Consider the following 19634-nt stretch of genomic DNA (forward strand, 5'->3'; position numbering starts at 1 on the left):
GGTGATATTGAATCAAAATTATACAAAAACTATATTAAGTATGACTAAAGTAGAGCTGGTAAATACCAGTGGCTCTCAACCTCTGTTTTGTGATTTTGGAGGTTAACTCCCCTTCCCCCACCTCTAACCGGCATTTATTGTAACAGGTATACTAGAAATAATAATAATCAATTACATAATTTAAACAGAAAGATAAATTGGTGTTTTCATTTAAGCAAAATTACTCATTTTTTTTAGGTTTCTGTAAATAAAAGATCCTGGCGCTAAATTCGGGGGGTTGTGGTAGGGGAAAAAGACCCACAATTTGGGTATGATCAAATTGTTGTTATGTATTACCAATAAACTATTTTGATAGTGTTTTTTAAATAGAAGATTAAAAAATTAAAATGAATAACCAAAATACTAGAATGTAAACGGATTGATTTGATTTCATGGTAGGTGCATGTCCACCGTGAGAGAGATAAACTAAAAAGAAAAAGTGAGAAAAACAGTAAAATTGCAGGGTGTTTAAATACTTATAATCTTCACTTTCTATATTTATACATACATATATATATATATATATATATATATATATATATATATATATATATATATATATATATATATACACATATAGCAGAGTCAGCCACTCAACTACCTGCATATCAGAGGCATTAGGTTCACTGCAACCGCTCTGGCCCCAGTACAACCGCTGTATCTCTCTCTCTCTCTCTCTCTCTCTCTCTCTCTCTCTCTCTCTCTCTCTCTCTCTCTCTCTCTCTCTCTCTCTCTCTCTCTCTCTCTCTCTCTCTCTCTCTCTCTCTCTCTATATATATATATATATATATATATATATTTGCATGTATAGGTACCTGCATAATGCCTCCCATATGCAGGTAGTTGCATGGTTGACTTTGTTATCGGTGTGTGAATGGGTAAAGTGTGAAGTGTATTGTAACGTGCTTTGCAGCCCATTCACCATTTGCCAAATATTATCATTATATTTTTACCATTTTGGCTTGGTGGGCTCGATTCAAAGGCCTTATAGTGTGAATTTCCCTACGGGGATGAATAAAGTATCTATCTATCTATCTATCTATACTATATTTTTAACTTGTTTTGGGAAGCCGTTTTGATCAGTGAAATCTTTAATCTCAGCATACCAAAAAGGCCAGAATATGACCGTAATTCTTTTGAATATATTATCTATTGCTAATTCCGATGGGTGCGGAGACATTATAATCTGTTTTCGCCTTCATCCAAATGTCCTTCAGCTCAGCCAACATACGAAGACGCCATCCCCACCATTATTGTGTCTCTTCATTCCTTCACAAACAGGCTAAAAGTCTGTGCCAGTGCTAGAGTGTTATGCGCACTCTGGAGATGGAAACGGATTTTGAACATAAAAGAGAGTTAAGTGAGTTCTGGCTTTGTCCTTGCAGATACAGCGCTCGCTGAAAACTCAATCTTTTCCTCAGGTGCAGCAGCATGACAAGAATTGTGCCATGAACAAAAGAAAGCGTTTTTGCCTCATCCCTTAAAAAGGGTTAGGGGATGTATAAGCGCCAGTTATTGAAAAACTGATTGCAAAAGAAATGTTGGGACCAGGGCATGAACATAGGTTCAAAAAATAGCCTGACGGTTTAAAGTAAGATGTGATGAGAAAACTTCGATATCCCTCAGTTTCAATAAATGGGCCATAAATCGTACACAGAAATAGTGTTACGGAGTGTTAAAGTTCTTTAATTATCTTCGACCTGCTTTAAGTTCATTAAAAAACAACATTTTTTTTTCTTTCCAGGGCTGTGACTCGACCTGTTCTCATCCTCCTGCCAGTCTTGGGCCTAACCTGGTTATGCGGAGTCCTGGTCCACCTATCGGTTGTAATTGCATACATCTTCAGTGCTCTCAATGCCTTTCAAGTAAGAATAGAGATTTTTTTTTAATCTTTAACATACTAATTAATATCTCCCTCATTTGAAATATGAAAAATTCATAGAACGATTATAATTTCCTTTTTGGATACAATGACTGGTATTCATGTATTAAGGTAGTATGTCAAATGGTTCTATTGTTAGCACATGAGTGAAATGCAGTGAGATTTGTTTCTGGTGAGGCAAAGTACAAACAAATGAACTTACCATAGATGTTAAGTTTCAGAAATGGGAAATCGGGGGATTTTTTTTTCCAATGCGATTATTATTATTATTCTTTGAAAAGACGACAATAAAATTCGTTTTTCAATCTACTTTATTGTTATTTTATGTTTACATGTGATGATTACATTACATATTAATTATTCCAAATGTTCTGGTGTTCTTTAACATAGTCATATGTAGTACTCTTATTCGTCTGCTGCTCTCGAAGGAATGAGATCACGTGGAGTTCGGGATTATGATTGCCGAGTCTCGATCAAAGCGTTTTCCGGTGCAGAACGGCGAAAAAGACGATGATAAAGACTATGGATAATTCGGCTACATTTTAATCGGCAAAACTTTGAAATCGGTAGATTTTGCTCTCAGATCGGTGGGCAGGAGAATCGTAGCCAAAACGGTAGTCTCCCAACCAAATCGGGAGACTTAACAAGTGTGACTTACATCTTGTTCATCATTTATCCAGCAGAGAAAGAAAACAATATATTACCTGTAGCATAAAAAAAACATACTACAAACCAGACCTGGGCACTCCGGTCCTGGAGGGCCATACGTCCTGCCAGATTTTGAAGTTTGCTCTTCTTTAACTCAGGTGATACAAATTATAACCTTGTTAGCAAGCTGGCAAGTGCTCGTTAACGATACTGGTGATTGGAATCACCTGTATTGGATCAGAGAAACCTCAAAAATCATGCAGAACATATGACCCTCCAGGACCGGAGTGCCCAGGTCTGCTACAAACGCTGCCCTACTCACGAACGAGATACAGTACATTCCGGACGATCGTTCGTAAGTTGAATTTGTTCGTAAGTTACTTCAGTGTTTTATTTTATATGGAATGTATGTTTAAGGTTTATATAAGTATGTGTAAGGCTTGTATGAGTAACATGTATTGGTTTGTACTAAAAAATTAACATTTCATAAAATAATATGCTCTTTAAAGATAAGTAAAGTTGACTTTAACGTACTTTTGGAAAATGAGCATCAAGAGTTAGGCGACTTCCTCCCCTGTGGCAGAAAGAAACTTGTATTTTGACTCTGTCCGGTATCCAGCTCGTGTATCCAGTATCCGGTATCGATCCCGCCTGTCTCGTCCTGTCCGGTATCTTGCTCCAGTCTCCAGTATCTGGTATCGATTCCGTCTGTCTCGCCCTGTCTGGTATCTTGCTCCAGTCTCCAGTATCCGGTATTAATCACGTCTGTCTCGTCCTGTCCGGTATCTTTCTCCATTATCCTGTATCCGGTATCGGTCGTACCTGTCTCGTCCTGTCCGGTATCTTGCTCCAGTATCCGGTATTGATCCCGTCTGTCTCGTCCTGTCTGTTATCTTGCTCTAGCATCCGGTATTGATCCTGCCTGTCCTGTCCGGTGTCTTGCTCCAGTATCTGGTATTGATTCCGTCTGTCTCATCCTGTCCGACATCTTACTCCAGCATCCAGTATCCGGTATCGATTCTGTCTGTCCTGCCCTATCTGGTATCTTGCTCATGTATCCAGTATGCGGCATCGATCCCGTCTGTCCCGTCCTGTCCGGTATCTTGTTCCAGTATCCGGTATCGATCTCATCCCTCCTGTCCGGTTTCGATCTCTTCTGCCCAGCGATCGCCGAATCACTGGCGTTTGTGTTCCCATACAACAAAGCTTGTGTGAAAACGTTACGCGTCTGGGTCCACCGTCTGTTCAGGTTCTGACAGCTCATTGGTGTAAAATTTAAAAGTATAATCTTCCTTGAGCTATGTGACACTGTTATTTGGTTAGACTAAACGATGCAACGACATCCAGTGGTCAAATAATGCAATAATAAAAATAAGGGTTCGTAAACAAATCGTGTTTACGATGTAAAGAACCCATAATGGATTTTTGAACATTAAAAAGAAAGATTTTTTTTGACTTGACACTGACCATTTTTTTGATTATTTGGAGTTCTCTTTGCTGTCCCAGTCGTTAAGAGGCAGAACATGATTGGAGATAGTGTGAAATTTTTGAAAAATACATCAATCAAACTCCTGGAGTGAAAAGAGGATCATGATGCTATCATTTATGAGCAGAGAGCAAAGCTGGAAGTGTGGGGGGCTTTGGGCTCTTCAGCTAAACATGAATCAATCAATTTGTCTTTTCTAGTGAATTATTGTTTTTACTGTTTCTTTATTTGCTTTTGGTGTAAACGCAACTCTTGCTCTAATTCAACTCTAATTGCTCTAATTCAATTCCAACATGTCCATGACCAGTGTTCCCTCTAAGCTGCGCGCATGCGCAATTGCGCACTGCTCGTACAGTCTCAGCACACAAAAAAATCTAGCCAGCGCACAAAAATCAGGGCTCAAAATTACTAATTAAGAAGCGACTTAAGTCAAAGTTACAGTGCATGAAGGTAAAAATAAACGGGTTCCCCTGACGTTGTGTCCTAAGGGCGGTATTTTGAAGTCGAGTCAAAGAAGAACGAAGTTGAGTAAAGTTAGTAAAGTCTGTCGAGAACCGGCTTCTTCGGCTCGGCTCACTAAAAGGAACCTGCTCTTTCGGGTCGTAAGCGGCTCTTCAGGTTGTTTTTGCTTCTTTAATCCCAACATGACCAAATATTAATTAAAATTATGCACAAAATGACTTAAAAAAAGGGGGGAATAGAACAAAAAAGAAAAAAATACCAAAATGAAAAAGTAGTGAAAAGCTGTGGAAAAAAAAACAAAAACAAAAGGAAGAGAAAAAAAGAAGGAAACATTTAGAAAAAAGCCAGAAAAAAAAGAAAAGAAAGAAACGTAGGAAAAAAGTAAATAGGGAACAAAAAGAAAAAAGTAACAGCTCGGAAAAAAATAAACACAATGAGACTTTTTTAAAGGAATTTTAAAAAAAAGTAGAAAAAAAACACGGAAAAAATGAGAAAAAGTTTGTGTTGCATTAAAATAATTTCCAATTATATCAAGTCAATCTTGTTGCCAGCATTTTACTTCCACTAAAAAAATGTGATTAAATACAGTTCTGTATCTTACAACCGACTAAATAAGCCCCCAAAAATGTTAATATTATGCGACAAAATATATCAGGAACTAAAAACAAATGGATATCTTGTGAAAGAATTATAAGAACAAACGACGTTTGTAGGTTGTACAAGCTTTGCAATAGTACATGAGTCAATTCATTCAAAACAGTAAAATAATTTTGCATTGCCGGAAACTCAGCAAAATGTAACTTGATGTCAAGTTTTGGACATGTTTGATAATTCATTATCTTGCCACACTTGGGATTACGGTTGCTCACTGTTGTTTCCAGCGTTGCTCACCGACTTTGTGTGAACGCTCAGACCCGTGGAAAATTACAGGGAACATTGTCCATGACCAAAAGTGAGAATACGTGGTGCAAGCAATTGAATGGAATTCTTGGAAGGGAGGATCACTTGCCCAGGTAGTCAAACGCAGCGCTGTTAAAAAAAAAAAAAAAAGCTGTGAAATACGGTCAATTGAGTTGGGCTAGCGGGAAAAGAGTTATAGCACATCCATATAATCCGATGTTGGGATGACGTTCACATTAACAAGAAGCGGTGATGATGTCAGTCCATGCTGTTCTGAACTCTTGAGTTCAAACCTTAGTGGTTGTTGAGCAAGATTCCTGAAGTATCCTTTTATGATGCTCATCTCACCATCTCACCAGCTCGGTAGCCTAGATGGTAGGGCGCCTGCTCCAAGACTGGGAAGTCGCTGGTTCAAGCCTCGGCCGAGTCATACCTAAGACTTACAACATTGGTACTCATTGCCTCCCCGCTCTGCATTGAGGGTTGGAATTAAGGGGTTTGGTCACCTAATGACTCCCAACACCTCAGTTGGGTTGAGCGAGGGGGCTGGGAATCCCCTCCTCTGAATCAATCTCCCAAAAAGAGTCAGAAATGACTCTAGCCACCTCCCACTAGGGGGATATGGCTGTGGTATATATATATATATACAGGGAGTGCAGAATTATTAGGCAAATGAGTATTTTGACCACATCATCCTCTTTATGCATGTTGTCTTACTCCAAGCTGTATAGGCTCGAAAGCCTACTACCAATTAAGCATATCAGGTGATGTGCATCTCTGTAATGAGAAGGGGTGTGGTCTAATGACATCAACACCCTATATCAGGTGTGCATAATTATTAGGCTACTTCCTTTCCTTTGGCAAAATGGGTCAGAAGAGGGACTTGACAGGCTCTGAAAAGTCAAAAATAGTGAGATATCTTGCAGAGGGATGCAGCACTCTTAAAATTGCCAAGCTTCTGAAGCGTGATCATCGAACAATCAAGCGTTACATTCAAAATAGTCAACAGGGTCGCAAGAAGCGTGTAGAAAAACCAAGGCGCAAAATAACTGCCCGTGAACTGAGAAAAGTCAAGCGTACAGCTGCCAAGATGCCACTTGCCACCAGTTTTGCCATATTTCAGAGCTGCAACATCACTGGAGTGCCCAAAAGCACAAGGTGTGCAATACTCAGAGACATGGCCAAGGTAAGAAAGGCTGAAAAACGACCACCACTGAACAAGACACACAAGCTGAAACGTCAAGACTGGGCCAAGAAAAATCTCAAGTTGGATTTTTCCAAGGTTTTATGGACTGATGAAATGAGAGTGAGTCTTGATGGGCCAGATGGATGGGCCCGTGGCTGGATCGTTAAAGGGCAGAGAGCTCCAGTCCGCCTCAGACGCCAGCAAGGTGGAGGTGGGGTACTGGTATGGGCTGGTATCATCAAAGATGAGCTTGTGGGGCCTTTTCGGGTTGAGGATGGACTCAAGCTCAACTCCCAGTCCTACTGCCAGTTTCTGGAAGACACCTTCTTCAAGCAGTGGTACAGGAAGAAGTCCGCATCCTTCAAGAAAAACATGATTTTCATGCAGGACAACGCTCCATCACACGCATCCAAGTACTCCACAGCGTGGCTGGCAAGAAAGGGTCTAAAAGAAGAAAAACTAATGACATGGCCTCCTTGTTCACCTGATCTGAACCCCATAGAGAACCTGTGGTCCCTCATCAAATGTGAGATTTACAAGGAGGGAAAACAGTACACCTCTCTGAACAGTGTCTGGGAGGCTGTGGTTGCTGCTGCACGCAATGTTGATCGTGAACAGATCAAAGCACTGACAGAATCCATGGATGGCAGGCTTTTGAGTGTCCTTGCAAAGAAAGGTGGCTATATTGGTCACTGATTTGTTTTTGTTTTGTTTTTGAATGTCAGAAATGTATATTTGTGAATGTTGAGCTGTTATATTGGTTTCCCTGATGAAAATAAATAATTGAAATGGGTATACATTTGTTTTTTGTTAAGTTGCCTAATAATTATGCACAGTAATAGTCACCTGCACACACAGATATCCTCCTAAAATAGCTAAAACTAAAAAAGCCCCACTCCAACTTCCAAAATATTCAGCTTTGATATTAATGAGACTTTTGGGTTCATTAAGAACATGGTTGTTGTTCAATAATAAAATTAATCCTCAAAAATACAACTTGCCTAATAATTCTGCACTCCCTGTATATATATATATATATATATATATATATATATATGCTCATCTATTCCCAAGTTTACTGGACTTCCCATTTGGATGACTATAGTTATGAGCAAGGTTGGGTAGTTGGCCCGCGAGACAACACTCAGAGAAGCGCAAGAGAAAAACAAGCTGCAGGTTGAAATATGTCAACTTGATGTTGCTAAAGTCAGGTGCCTCTCACAATTACACTGGACTTGTAGCTTCTCTCTCTCTCTCTCTCTTTCTCTCTCTTTATTTTTCACCCCTTTCCTCCCACTCCGTCTCTTTCACTCTCCGTGTCTCTCTTTTTCTCTTCCTTTGTTGCTCTTTGTCTCTTTCTCTCTGTCTTTTAACCTCTTTTGCTCCACCTTCCTCTTTTCCTTTTCTCTCTTCTCTTTCTCTCTCCATACCCTTCGTGCTTTCTTTTCTCTTTTCTCTCCTTCTGTCTTTCAATTTCTCTTTGGATTTCTTCTTCTCTCCCTTTCTTTTCCCCATCTCTCACGACTTTTTATCTTCTGTTTCTCACGCTCTGGCCCTCTCTCTTTTTTTTCTTTGTCCCGCCCTCTCTCCTTTTCCCTCCTTCTTTCTCTTATTTCTTTATCTCTTTTTCTTTCTCTTTAATCTATTAGTCTGGCCCCCGACAGAATGTTTGTTCTATCATGTGGCCCCCGAGTTAAAATGACTTTGACACCCCTGCACTAGGATGTGATAGTGAGAGCAGCAATTATTATTTGACGTCTAATATGGAGGACAACTTTCTAGTACTGACCTAATTCTATTTTTTCCCTTTTTTTGGGAAAACGTTTTTTGATCCAAAGAAAATACAGACTAGTTTAGCATCCTCCTCCTGCGGACACGAGGAAGAACTCCTACTGTCTTGTTACGGGCCCCCAGCTGGACATGTGTCATAAATCTAAATTAACAAGCAGCTCTCTGGGGGTCATGTAGGGGCCAGCTTTTGATTAATTAAAGATCAGACAAGGGTGGGTGGACTGATACTTGAGGTCACAAAAAAAAAAAAAACAAGACAGTGACTGTGCAAGTAAAAGCAAAATGGGGGTTCCGAAGATGAAGGAAAAAAAAAAGAGTGAAAAGAGAAGGGAAATAATCGCTACGTAAGCGGGGAGGAAAACTATAAAGCTTGATGTGATACGAGTTGAGTAGAATGTCCCACGCATTCACGCACATATACATTATGCCTGTTAAGTACTTGTGGTTGGATAAGTACATTGTTGCCATCACTCCTTTTTTTACCCCAACAAAGAGATCATTCTTACATTCAGTATGCAGGGTAGGTATTGGAGTAATCCAAAAGTAATTGAAAGTAATCAAGTTAAAGTAACCCTACCCAACCCTGAGCAGGAGAAGCTTCCTGATCTGACTCAGATACAGCACCTTCGTCATCTGTATGCCATTGATTTTGGTGTAAAACCTTCTCCCGCTTCTCAGAGATGATACCAGATACTACATCTCTGCGGGAAAGCTCTTGTTCCGCACTGCAACATTTGGCTTTTAGATTTTTTTGTTGGAAAACATACTTTGTGGCACTAACTTAGCATTTGTAACATATTTAAGGCTCTTTGTGTCACGGTTGCCATGGAGCCCAATTGGCCCCGCCCGTGTGGCGCCACGTGCGGCTCGTTGACGGATTGGCTTTCTGTCTATTTAAGCTCAGTGCTCTCCCTCTTCCTTTGTCAGTCCGTCAACGAACCTCTGCCTCGACGTGGGTTCTGACTCTGTCCTGTTTCCTGTTGGTATTTCCTGTCCAGAATTGTTCCCGTTTATTTTGTCCTGTTCAATATCGGTTTCCAGTTTCGTCCCCGTCTATTTTTGTCCTGTTTATTATTCTCTCCAGTTTTCGTTCCCGTCTAGTTTCACCTGTTTGATTTCGATATCCTGTTTCAATATCAATCCTGTCTGTCCCTTCCTGTCCGGTATCGACCCCATCTGTCCGATAGCTGGACGGAAAATTGTTGTTGATCTCGTTGGTCTCTGGCTTCCTGTCTTTCCACGCCAGGACTTTGTGTTTTGTATTATTTTGTATCTATTTTCAAAATATGTATCTAAATTAATAAATACATAAATAAAAATTGTATTAATAAAAAGTTAGGCGACTAGATTATTCAAAATCAAAAATTAAATATTTACTACAAAAATAAGAAATAAATGATATAAAATATCCTTTTTCATATGTAATAAATATTGCATTGTCCCTGCAATTCCCATCAAGAACTTTTCTGTCATTTTGTATTTTTGGCAGGGATGGATTGTTTACATCGAAAAGTGAAAAACAATACAATTCCAAAAATGGGGATCTTTTTAAGATAGCATCATATTATATTACCGTAAGTTCCGCACTATAAGCCGCTACTTTTTTCCCTAACTTTCAACCCTGCAGCTTATTCAGTGATGCGGCCAATTTATGTAAGTTTTCTAACGGCCGCCAGCGGCGCTCGAGTGTTGCTACCATTAACTGCCCTCTCAAAGCTATGTTATTATTATTAAAGCTTTGAAAACTCTCTCGGTGTACCGTCTTTCTTTGTAAATATGTGTAACCCATGTATAATATGTATTTGCAACTGTATATTTTTGTAATGTATTTATTTGTATTTATTTTAGACACTGATTCTGATATGTTTTGCACGAGTGACCGAAAAATGAGGGGCGGAACAAACGCGGGGTGCCGAGTTTAAGTGGGGACCGCTAAAGGTGAGGGACAGACAAAGAAAGAAGAGGGGGTAAAAAGTTGGTTAAAGAAAAAGGAGTTGCGTGAGTAAATGTGTTCATCTGATATATTTTTCCCACCCTTACCTTTGGAAATATACACTTTTTTCCTTGGATTACTTTCAACGGGACCCGGACTCTGCAGGTCTGCATCAAACCTTAAGTACCGGTATCATTTTCCGTTCATTTTGCCGGCTGTGATTTTTGGACTGTGGACTTTAATGAAGGACATTTAGTTTCAATCACGGACTTGAAGTTGGGTTTGGGTTAATTTTGTGTTTGTGTTACATGTTTAAATGTGGGCGCATGCGGCTTATATACAGGTGCGGCTCATGTATGTACAAAATCGGTTTACCTCTTAAAATGTGGTGGATGCGGCTTATAATCAGGTGCGCTCTATAGTCCGGAATTTACGGTATATTATATCATATGAAATCATATCATATCATCTCATTCTCATCTCATTAGCTATACCGCTTATCTTCAGTAGGGTCGCGGGGGGGCTGGAGCCCATCCCAGCAATCATTGGGCAGTGGGCAGCCAATCGCAGGGCACACGGGGACAGACATCTCACTCACTCATTCACACCTAGGGCCAATTTGGACCGGCCAATTCACCTGAAATGCATGTTTTTGGAATGTGGGAAGAAACCGGAGTGCCCGGAGGAAACCCACGCAAGCACGGGGAGAACATACAAACTCCGCACAGGAAGTCTGGAGCTGGATTTGAACCCACGCAGGAGGTTCCCAAGACATGAACGGTGCCGCACATGCGCTAACCACTGCGTCACCGCGCTATCTCATATCATATCATGTTATCTCATCTCATCTCATCTCATTAGCCGTACCGTTTATCCTCATTAGGGTCGCGGGGGGGCTGGAGCCCATCCCAGCCATCTTCGGGCAGTGGGCAGGGGACACCCTGAACTGGTTGCCAGCCAGTCGCAGGGCACATGGGGACAGACAACTCATTCGCTCATTCATACCTAGGGACAATTTGGACCGGCCAATTCACCTGAAATGCATGTTTTTGGAATGTGGGAGGAAACCGGAGTGCCCGGAGGAAACCCACGCAAGCACGGGGAGAACATACAAACTCCGCACAGGAGGTCTGGAGCTGGATTTGAACCCACGCAGGAGGTTCCCAAGACATGAACGGTGCCGCACATGCGCTAACCACTGCGTCACCGTGCCATCTCATATCATATCATATCATGTTATATTATATTATATTGGCACACGGCGGCTGAGTGGTTTAGGGAGTCGGTGGCACAGTTCTGAGGTCATGAGATTGAACAATCCTGTGTGGAGTTTGCATGTTCTCCCTGTACTTGTGTGGGTTTCCTCCGGGCACACTGGTTTCCAAAAACATGCATGTCAAGTTAATTGGCCAGTCCAAATTGTTCCTAAGTGTGAATGAGCGAGTGAGTTGTCTGTCTGTGTGCCCTGCGACTGGCTGGCAACCAGTTCAGGGTGTCCCCTGCCCACTGCTCCAAGATGCAGATGATGGATGGATTATATTATATTATATTTTTTGTTTGGCTTTCCTAATTGTTTATTTCATCTCTACAGGGCCTGTACATTTTCCTCGTATATGCTGTTTACAACAGTGAGGTAGGTGGACAGTCAAGTCATTATACTTTCACTGTCAGTTGCTTCAGCAAATTTATTAGTTTGCTTTATGTTGGTTAGCCTTCAAGTAATTCTTTTTTTTTAATGTAGGTGAGGAATGCCATAAAGAGGATCAAGGAAAAGAGAAAAGCTTTATCTTTTACAGTAAGTGTCTGAAATGTTGTTTCTACGGGTTGTTATGTCAGAATTGCATAATCATATTTACAATTGCTAATCGGGATAAGAGGGACCACGGTGTTTTCGATGATAGTGATTGCAATACATGTAAACATGTTTTGTTCATTATGTTGACAAACTGTTTTTGAAATACATACGAGTCATGATCTACTCATTTTAGCCTAGATGGTACGGCGCCCGCTTTGAGACTGGGAGGTCGCTGGTTCGCGCCTCGGCCGAGTCATACCTAAGACTTATAACATTGGTAAAATGGCGGCGCCCTCTGTTGGCTGCGGCTGCATCGGCTCGCTACAACGGGTCAGGTGTATCGACATTTCGTTCTGTGTACATTGTTACAAAGAATGACAATACAAAGGAAATTATTATTATTATTATTATTATTATTTTCTTAATACAGTGGAACCTCGGTTTTCGAACGCCTCTCAGTTCGAAAAAATCGGAGTCCGACCAAAAATGTTGAGAAATTCTTGCTTCGCTGTTCGGTCAGAAAATCGGAGTTCGAACGCCGGTAATGCGTGACTGCGTACGCTAGGGTTTGCTGAGCGTCGTGACCAACTGTTATCGCTTAATATAGGTGTACGAAGTGTTTTAGCCCCTAATTATGCCTGTCATGAGTCACTTTAGAAAAGTGCTAAAAAGAAGGCAGAAGCAAGTGTCATTAGATCAGTATTTCAAGACAAAAGAACATCCTTCCAAACAATAATTTTCCTCCCCACCGTCCACCTGCGCCTTCTGCTGACCACCACAAAGGTAAGAAATCCTATTCATAATTCTTTTCTTTATCCTTTTTTTTTAATTTTTACACGTTCATGTTAGCGTAATCTTTCGTACGGAAGATTACTGTTAAAGTTAAACATTATAAAGACTATTACCCAAGTAAAAAACACCTATTTTGGTTTAAAACTACTTCGTGGTAGCTGCAGCCCTGCTAACAACATGCTCCCACGGCTGTGCCCCTGGCGGACTGCAACTACCACTCCGTAGGCGTGGTTTATTATTCGCCAGTAGAAAACAGGAAAAGGAACACACACATGAGCACGACTTCACAATAAAAGAATATAAGATTGATAAAAGTATAAAAGATGTAATTAGACTGATGATTGAAACGTTACTTTATGGGTGTGTGTGTGAGAAAGATTGTTTTTATATTTAGGAATATAAAAACAAGTTATTTTCATTGCATTGAATTCTGAGAAATGCACATATCCAAAACGGCCAACTTTACAATTACGATAACGCGAACGTACGATTAGCCTGGGTTAGCTTTAAGTTTACGTTAAACATTTAGGGTGTTGGAACGGAGCCCAACATTGAGGGTGTTGGAACGGAGCCCCCTTTCCAATGAACCGCTTACCACTTGTTGTGGAAACCCGGGTGCTAAATGACTTGTAAACGACCTGATTTTTTAATTTTTACACGTTCATGTTAGCGTAATCTTTCGTACGGAGGATTACGATAACGCGGACGTACGATTAGCCTGGGTTAGCTTTAAGTATACGTTAAACATTCATGGTAAACATTCAGGGTGTTGGAACGGATTAAAACGATTTACATTATTTTTAATGGGAAAAATGATTTCGGTGATTGAACAAATTGGTTTCGAACACTGTACCTTAATTGTATCAATTTGAAGTGAGATGAGTTTTTTTTTTTTTTTTGTGTGTCATGGCAGAATTGTTCCCAGCCGACCACCTTTATCGCTTCTCAGCGAGCTCCTAAAAAGTCTTGGGACCGCTGCCCTCCAAGAGCTTCCAGTCCTGAAACTAGTGAGACGTATGGACCTCCAAGTTCTAGTTCCGCTTCACTCGTTATTAAAAACGGTGAGAAGAACTCTGAAATGTACAGCATTTATAAGTGGCACCTGGCTTTGGCAATTTCAAGTGGAAATATTTCAAACTGCAGGTCCTTTTTCTCTTGCGCTTCCCTCAGCGTTGTCTCGCGGGCCAGATTCAATCCCTTAGCGGGCCTCATCCGGCCCGCGGGCCGCCTGTTTGACACCCCTGCTGTAAAGCGTTTCGTTTTTGACTTTTTTTTAATTTGAAAACCCCTTTTACGACATCTGATGACATCTTTCTGTTCTTTGCAACAAAAGAATTTGTATTCTAGTGGCGGATTCGACAAAAACTCCATGCAGTTATAAAACTCTATTACCATACGTACCGTATTTCCGCACGACACGGCGCACACCCCAAAAATAGTATGTTAACAAATATTTTTCATCCATAAGGCGCACCGGACTATAAGTTGCATGAAATTGAAACTGCACTGTATTTATGTATAAATGAGCCCATAAACTTACGATATATATTAATACAATGATCGATCATTCTTCAAGTATCGCTGATTTCATCGACAAAGATTGTATGTAACCGGAATCGAACCCAAGTAGTGGCAGTGAGAACACAGACACTTTACCACTAGACCACCATTGGTACATATAGATTATAAAAAGGAATTAGAGCTCACCTAATTATCAACCTTTTTTACTCACGGTGCCAGAAACAGTGATTTGCATAGTGCATTCTAAAAGTTTAAATAGTCTCTCCACTTTTCACATGTGTATCAATAACATTTTGGTTTAATGCATACCTAGATAAAGACCGTGTATCACATTTTGTTGAAAGACTTTCTGTTTTCTCCATTATCTAACATTCCTTGGTTAAAAAAGAAAGTGTAGAGACGGTTTGACCTATCAGAATTCACTACGCAAATCAGTGTTCCTGGCACAGTGGATGAAAATAGTGTGATAAAGAGATGAGCGTGTCATGATTACCAATTTGGAACACCTGTGCCTAATGCGGAATATGTGATTGGCTGTCCCTTTTTAAGCCCAGTCCTGTCACTCTCCTTTTGTCAGTCCGTCTGCGAACCTCTGTTGTTACAAGGCAGTCATTTTTGACCCTGACTCCCGCCTGTCCTGTTTTTGCACCCGTTTTTCCACCTGCCCGTTCCTGATCTCCCCGTTTGTCTCCGGCTACGAACTGTTTTTGATCCTGACCACGTCTACTCTCCCGTCCCGGCTTACGACCCGTTTCTGACCCCGACCACGTTTTTGCTCTCCTGTCCCGTCTATCGACCTGTTTTGCCGTCCCTGACACCGCCATCGCCCGCTATGGAAGATCCACTTCCGTATTCGGATCACAAGAGCTTCCCGTGTCCAGCGAGCACTGGATCGTGGGTGCAGCCCTTCCTCTTTCTTTCAATAAAACTTGTGTTTAAGGTTAAGCAATTGGGTCCTGATTCCGTCCTGGTCGTGACAGAGTGCTAATGCCTTCACGTTTGTCATCTGTACCACTGGTGGTCAGTGGTAAAGTGGCGGCACACGCAACGACATTACACAGGTTAAATTTCTGTTGCACACAATCTTTTGTGTTTTAGGTCGGAGATGTTTATCGATTTGATCAATCCAGACAAGTAATTGCTTAGCCCGTAAAAATGTGTTTGGTAATGCATACCTACCATAAATTCCGGACTATAGAGCGCACCCGATTATAAGCCGCACCCACCACATTTTAAGAGGAAAAGCGATTTTGTACTTACACAAGCCGCACCTGTATATAAGCCGCATGCGCCCACATAAAAAAATGGAACACAAACACAAAATTAACCCAGACCCGACTGTAAGTCCCACGATTGTAACTGAATATCCTTCATTAAAATACACAGTCCGAAAATCACAGCTGGAAAAATGGACAGAAAATGATACCGGTACTTAAGGTGTGATGCAGACCTGCAGAGTACCCGTTGAAAGTAATCCAAGGGAAAAAAGTGTATATTTCCAAAGGTAAGCGTGGGAAAAATATATATTCACTATTGTCCGCCGTGTCCACAAACACTCACCTTTACCGGTCCCCACTTCCCGTCAGCCCGCGTTTGTTACACCCGTTCTTTTTAATTTGCCTGTCCAAAACATATCAGAATAAGTGTCCAAAATAAATACAAATAAGTACATTACAAAAATATACAGTTGCAAATACATATTATACATGGTTACACGTATTTACAAAGAAAGACGGTACGCCGAGAGAGTTTTCAAAGCTTTAATAATAATGATATAAATTATATAAATTGGCCGCATCACTGAATAAGCCGCAGGGCTGAAAGTTTGGGGGAAAAGTAGCGGCTTATAGTCCGGAATTTACGGTATATTTACTCTAGCACTTCCAATCTCATCCACCTTATTCTGCAGTAAAAAAAGGTATATTTGGTTATAGGGCGCACTTTTAACTTTCAGTCCTAATTGGGGGGTTTGGTGCGCCTTATAATCCAGAAAACTTTAAAAACTTTGAAATTAAATTTTGAAAAAATGAATTGTTTTGTCTTCTAGAGAGTTTCAGAAAAGAAAGTTTTGTGAGTTTCTCATTGAACCCTGCACCAGGAAATCAGGTAAGGAAACTCTATGTATTTTTGTTCAAATGTTGTTGTCTGTGTAGTTTAGTTGTTCAGTTTGTTTGTTTTTTGTCCTTCTCTGCTTTTTCTAATTATTTGTATTACTTTGATTTTAGGTAGTGCAACTCACTGCGTTCAAACCATCAGGTAAGATTTTTTCAACCATTTTAAATGAATGTATTTATTTTTATGTGGGAAAATTGGCCTTGCATTGGTGTTACATGGTTATGAATTTTTTTGTCGAGAGTAATAATATCTTTAGATAGATAGATAGATAGATAGATAGATGGATAGATAGATAGATACTTTATTCATCCCCGAAGGGAAATTCACATTTTTTTATAAGTTATAATTTATAAGTGCTAACCCATCATTTGCCAAATATTTTTTTATTCTAAATCGGATTACTTCTACGTTTTGTTCCCTCTCGAAATTAAGCTTGCTTTTTAGAAATTTGGCAACTTTTCTTTCAAATTTGTCATTTCAAAAAGTTTTCTTTTATATCTTCCTCTTGAACCAATGCCCATTTTGATGAGGAACTAGCTTTAAGTCGAGTCAAGTTTATTTGAATACACCTAAACTCGAAAAGTCTCAAAGCGCTTTACAGACTACTATTACAATTATTACACAATACGCTGATCTAAAACCTACGTGAAGGCAAGGTAGAACTCAAAAACCTTAGCAATGTAAACTAGTTTCTTACTACTGTAAATTCCGGACTATTGAGTGCCCCTGATGATAAGCCGCACCCACCACATCTTGAGAGAAAAAACAATTTTGTACATACACAAGCCGCCCCTGAATATAAGCCGCATGCGCCCACATTTAAACATGTAACACAAACACAAAAATTACCCAAACCCGACTTCAAGTCCCGCGATTGAAACTAAATGTCCTTCATCAAAGTCCACAGTCCAAAAATCACAGCTGGCAAAATGAACGGAAAATGATACCGGTACATAAGGTTTGATGCAGACCTGCAGAGTCCGGGTCCCGTTGAAAGTAATCCAAGGGAAAAAAGTGTATATTTCCAAAGATAAGGGTGGGAAAAATATATCAGATGAACACATTTACTCACGCAACTCCTTTTTCTTTAACCAACTTTTTACCCCCTCTTCTTTCCTTGTCTGTCCCTCACCTTTAGCAGTCCCCACTTAAACTCGGCACCCCGCGTTTGTTCCGCCCCTCATTTTTTGTTCACATGTGCAAAACGTATCAGAATAAGTGTCTAAAATAAATACAAATAAATACATTACAAAAATATACAGTTGCAAAAACATATTATACATGGGTTACACATATTTACAAAGAAAGACGGTACACCGAGAGAGTTTTCAAAGCTTTGATAATAATAATATAGCTTTGACAGGGCAGTTAATGGTAGCAACACTCAAGCGCCGCTAGCGGCCGTTAGAAAAATTACATGAATTGGCCGCATCACTGAATAAGCCGCAGGGTTGAAAGTTCGGGAAAAAAGTAGCGGCTTATAGTCCGGAATTTACGGTAGTTACTTACTAGATGATATTCAAGGATGGAGAGATAGCAAAATGCATCCAATGTGCTTGCGCCAGAACACTCTTTTGCATTTAAGACAAAATAGGTCAGAAATTTGCTGGAATGAAACTTCAAGAGCAGTTTTGACCCAATTCATTTTACAGCAAGACAACAACCACACTGTCTAAATATAAAAGTCACTTTAGGAACACTTGGAAAATGCCCTTGAATGGCACGCAAAGAGCCCAGATTAGAACGAATGAAACATGTGAACTGTTATCCTTAATTTCTCGCTGTTAATGGGGTCCAGAACTCCATGCGAAGCCCCAAAAGCCACTTAGTAGCCTCCCCCTTTCATCCATTTTTGACTATAGTCAACCAGTGATAATGGATTGCGGCCGGTTGGTTGCTGTTCATTCTAGTCAGAAAAAATGGCAGCCACGCATTACAAAAATGGGCTCCCTCAGCCCCTAATTTTAGCAGTTGTTGACTGGGGATAAAAGATTACAGCCAAAACAGTGCAGTTCATTTTATGTGGGCCACCAACCGTGCATTTCATTTTAGCCAGGCCTAAACGGCTCGCCTCTGGAGATAAGCGTTTTGCCGGTTCTTGCTCTCAGATTTATGGGATTGTGATTAATGGAATTGCAGCCGCACGGGTTCAGTTCAGGCAGAAAAACAGTAACGGCAGAAAAGAGCTGCCTGACAAAAGGGTATACTGCCGGTCCCCGGTTGCAGCAATTTATGATCAGGGATATATATATATATATATATATATATATATATATATATATATATTGTCAGGACCAGAACGGAAACAGGACCCACTCGCGTAATGTTTACCACAGGTTTTATTGAAGGAACGAGGAAGGATTGCGCCCACGATCCAGTGTTCGCTCTCGTACTTGGCTAGTGATCCTAACATGGAAGTGGATCTTCCGTAGTGAGCGATGGCGGTGTCAGGGGCAGAAAACTGGTCAGTAGCCGGAACTGAAAGAGCAAGACGTGGTCGGGGTTGGAAACGGGTAGTAAGCCGAGACGGGAGAGCAGACGTGGTCGGAATCAAAAGCGAATCGTAATTCAGGACGGGAGAGCAGACGTGGTCCAGATGGAAACAGGTCGTAGCGGGACACAGGAACAAAAAACGGGACAGGCATGAGTCAGGGTCGAAAAAGGGCTTGCTTTGTAAAAACAGATATTTGCAGACGGACTGACAACAGGGGACTGACAGGGCCGGATTCAAATAGTGACAGGCAGCCAATCAGAAAGCCCGCAGCGGCTGACGCGAAATAAGCGGGCACAGGTGATTCCAATCGGTATATATATATGGGCAGCACGGCGGCGCAGTGGTTAGTCCGTGTGCGGCACAGTTCTAAGGTCTTGGGAACCTCCTGTGTGGGGTCAAAACCAGCTACCGGACTTCCTGTGCGGAGTTTGTATGTTCTCCCCGTGCTTGCGTGGGTTTCCTCCGGGCACTCCGGTTTCCTCCTACATTCCAAAGACATGCATTCCAGGTGGATTGGCTGGTCCAAATTGTCCCTAGGTGTGAATGAGCGAGTTGTCTGTCCTTGTGTGCCCTGTGATTGGTTAGCAACC

At 40.9% G+C, this 19634-nt stretch overlaps 1 protein-coding gene across 1 annotated transcript in view; it reads left to right on the forward strand.

Moving 5' to 3' along the window:
- The window catches only part of adgrd2 (adhesion G protein-coupled receptor D2), a 72127-nt gene that overhangs the window by 46443 nt on the left and 6050 nt on the right, over nt 1-19634 (forward strand). Inside the window, exons 19-24 of the mRNA XM_088336824.1 lie at nt 1784-1904; nt 11919-11960; nt 12069-12122; nt 13828-13975; nt 16483-16541; nt 16661-16691. Coding sequence (XP_088192950.1) covers nt 1784-1904; nt 11919-11960; nt 12069-12122; nt 13828-13975; nt 16483-16541; nt 16661-16691 — 455 coding nt within the window. The remainder of the gene's footprint in view (nt 1-1783; nt 1905-11918; nt 11961-12068; nt 12123-13827; nt 13976-16482; nt 16542-16660; nt 16692-19634) is intronic.

The sequence above is a fragment of the Urocampus carinirostris genome, chromosome 5 (assembly GCF_059441175.1).
Source record: "Urocampus carinirostris isolate Australia breed hairy pipefish chromosome 5, RoL_Ucar_1.0, whole genome shotgun sequence".
Taxonomy (NCBI): Eukaryota; Metazoa; Chordata; class Actinopteri; order Syngnathiformes; family Syngnathidae; genus Urocampus; species Urocampus carinirostris.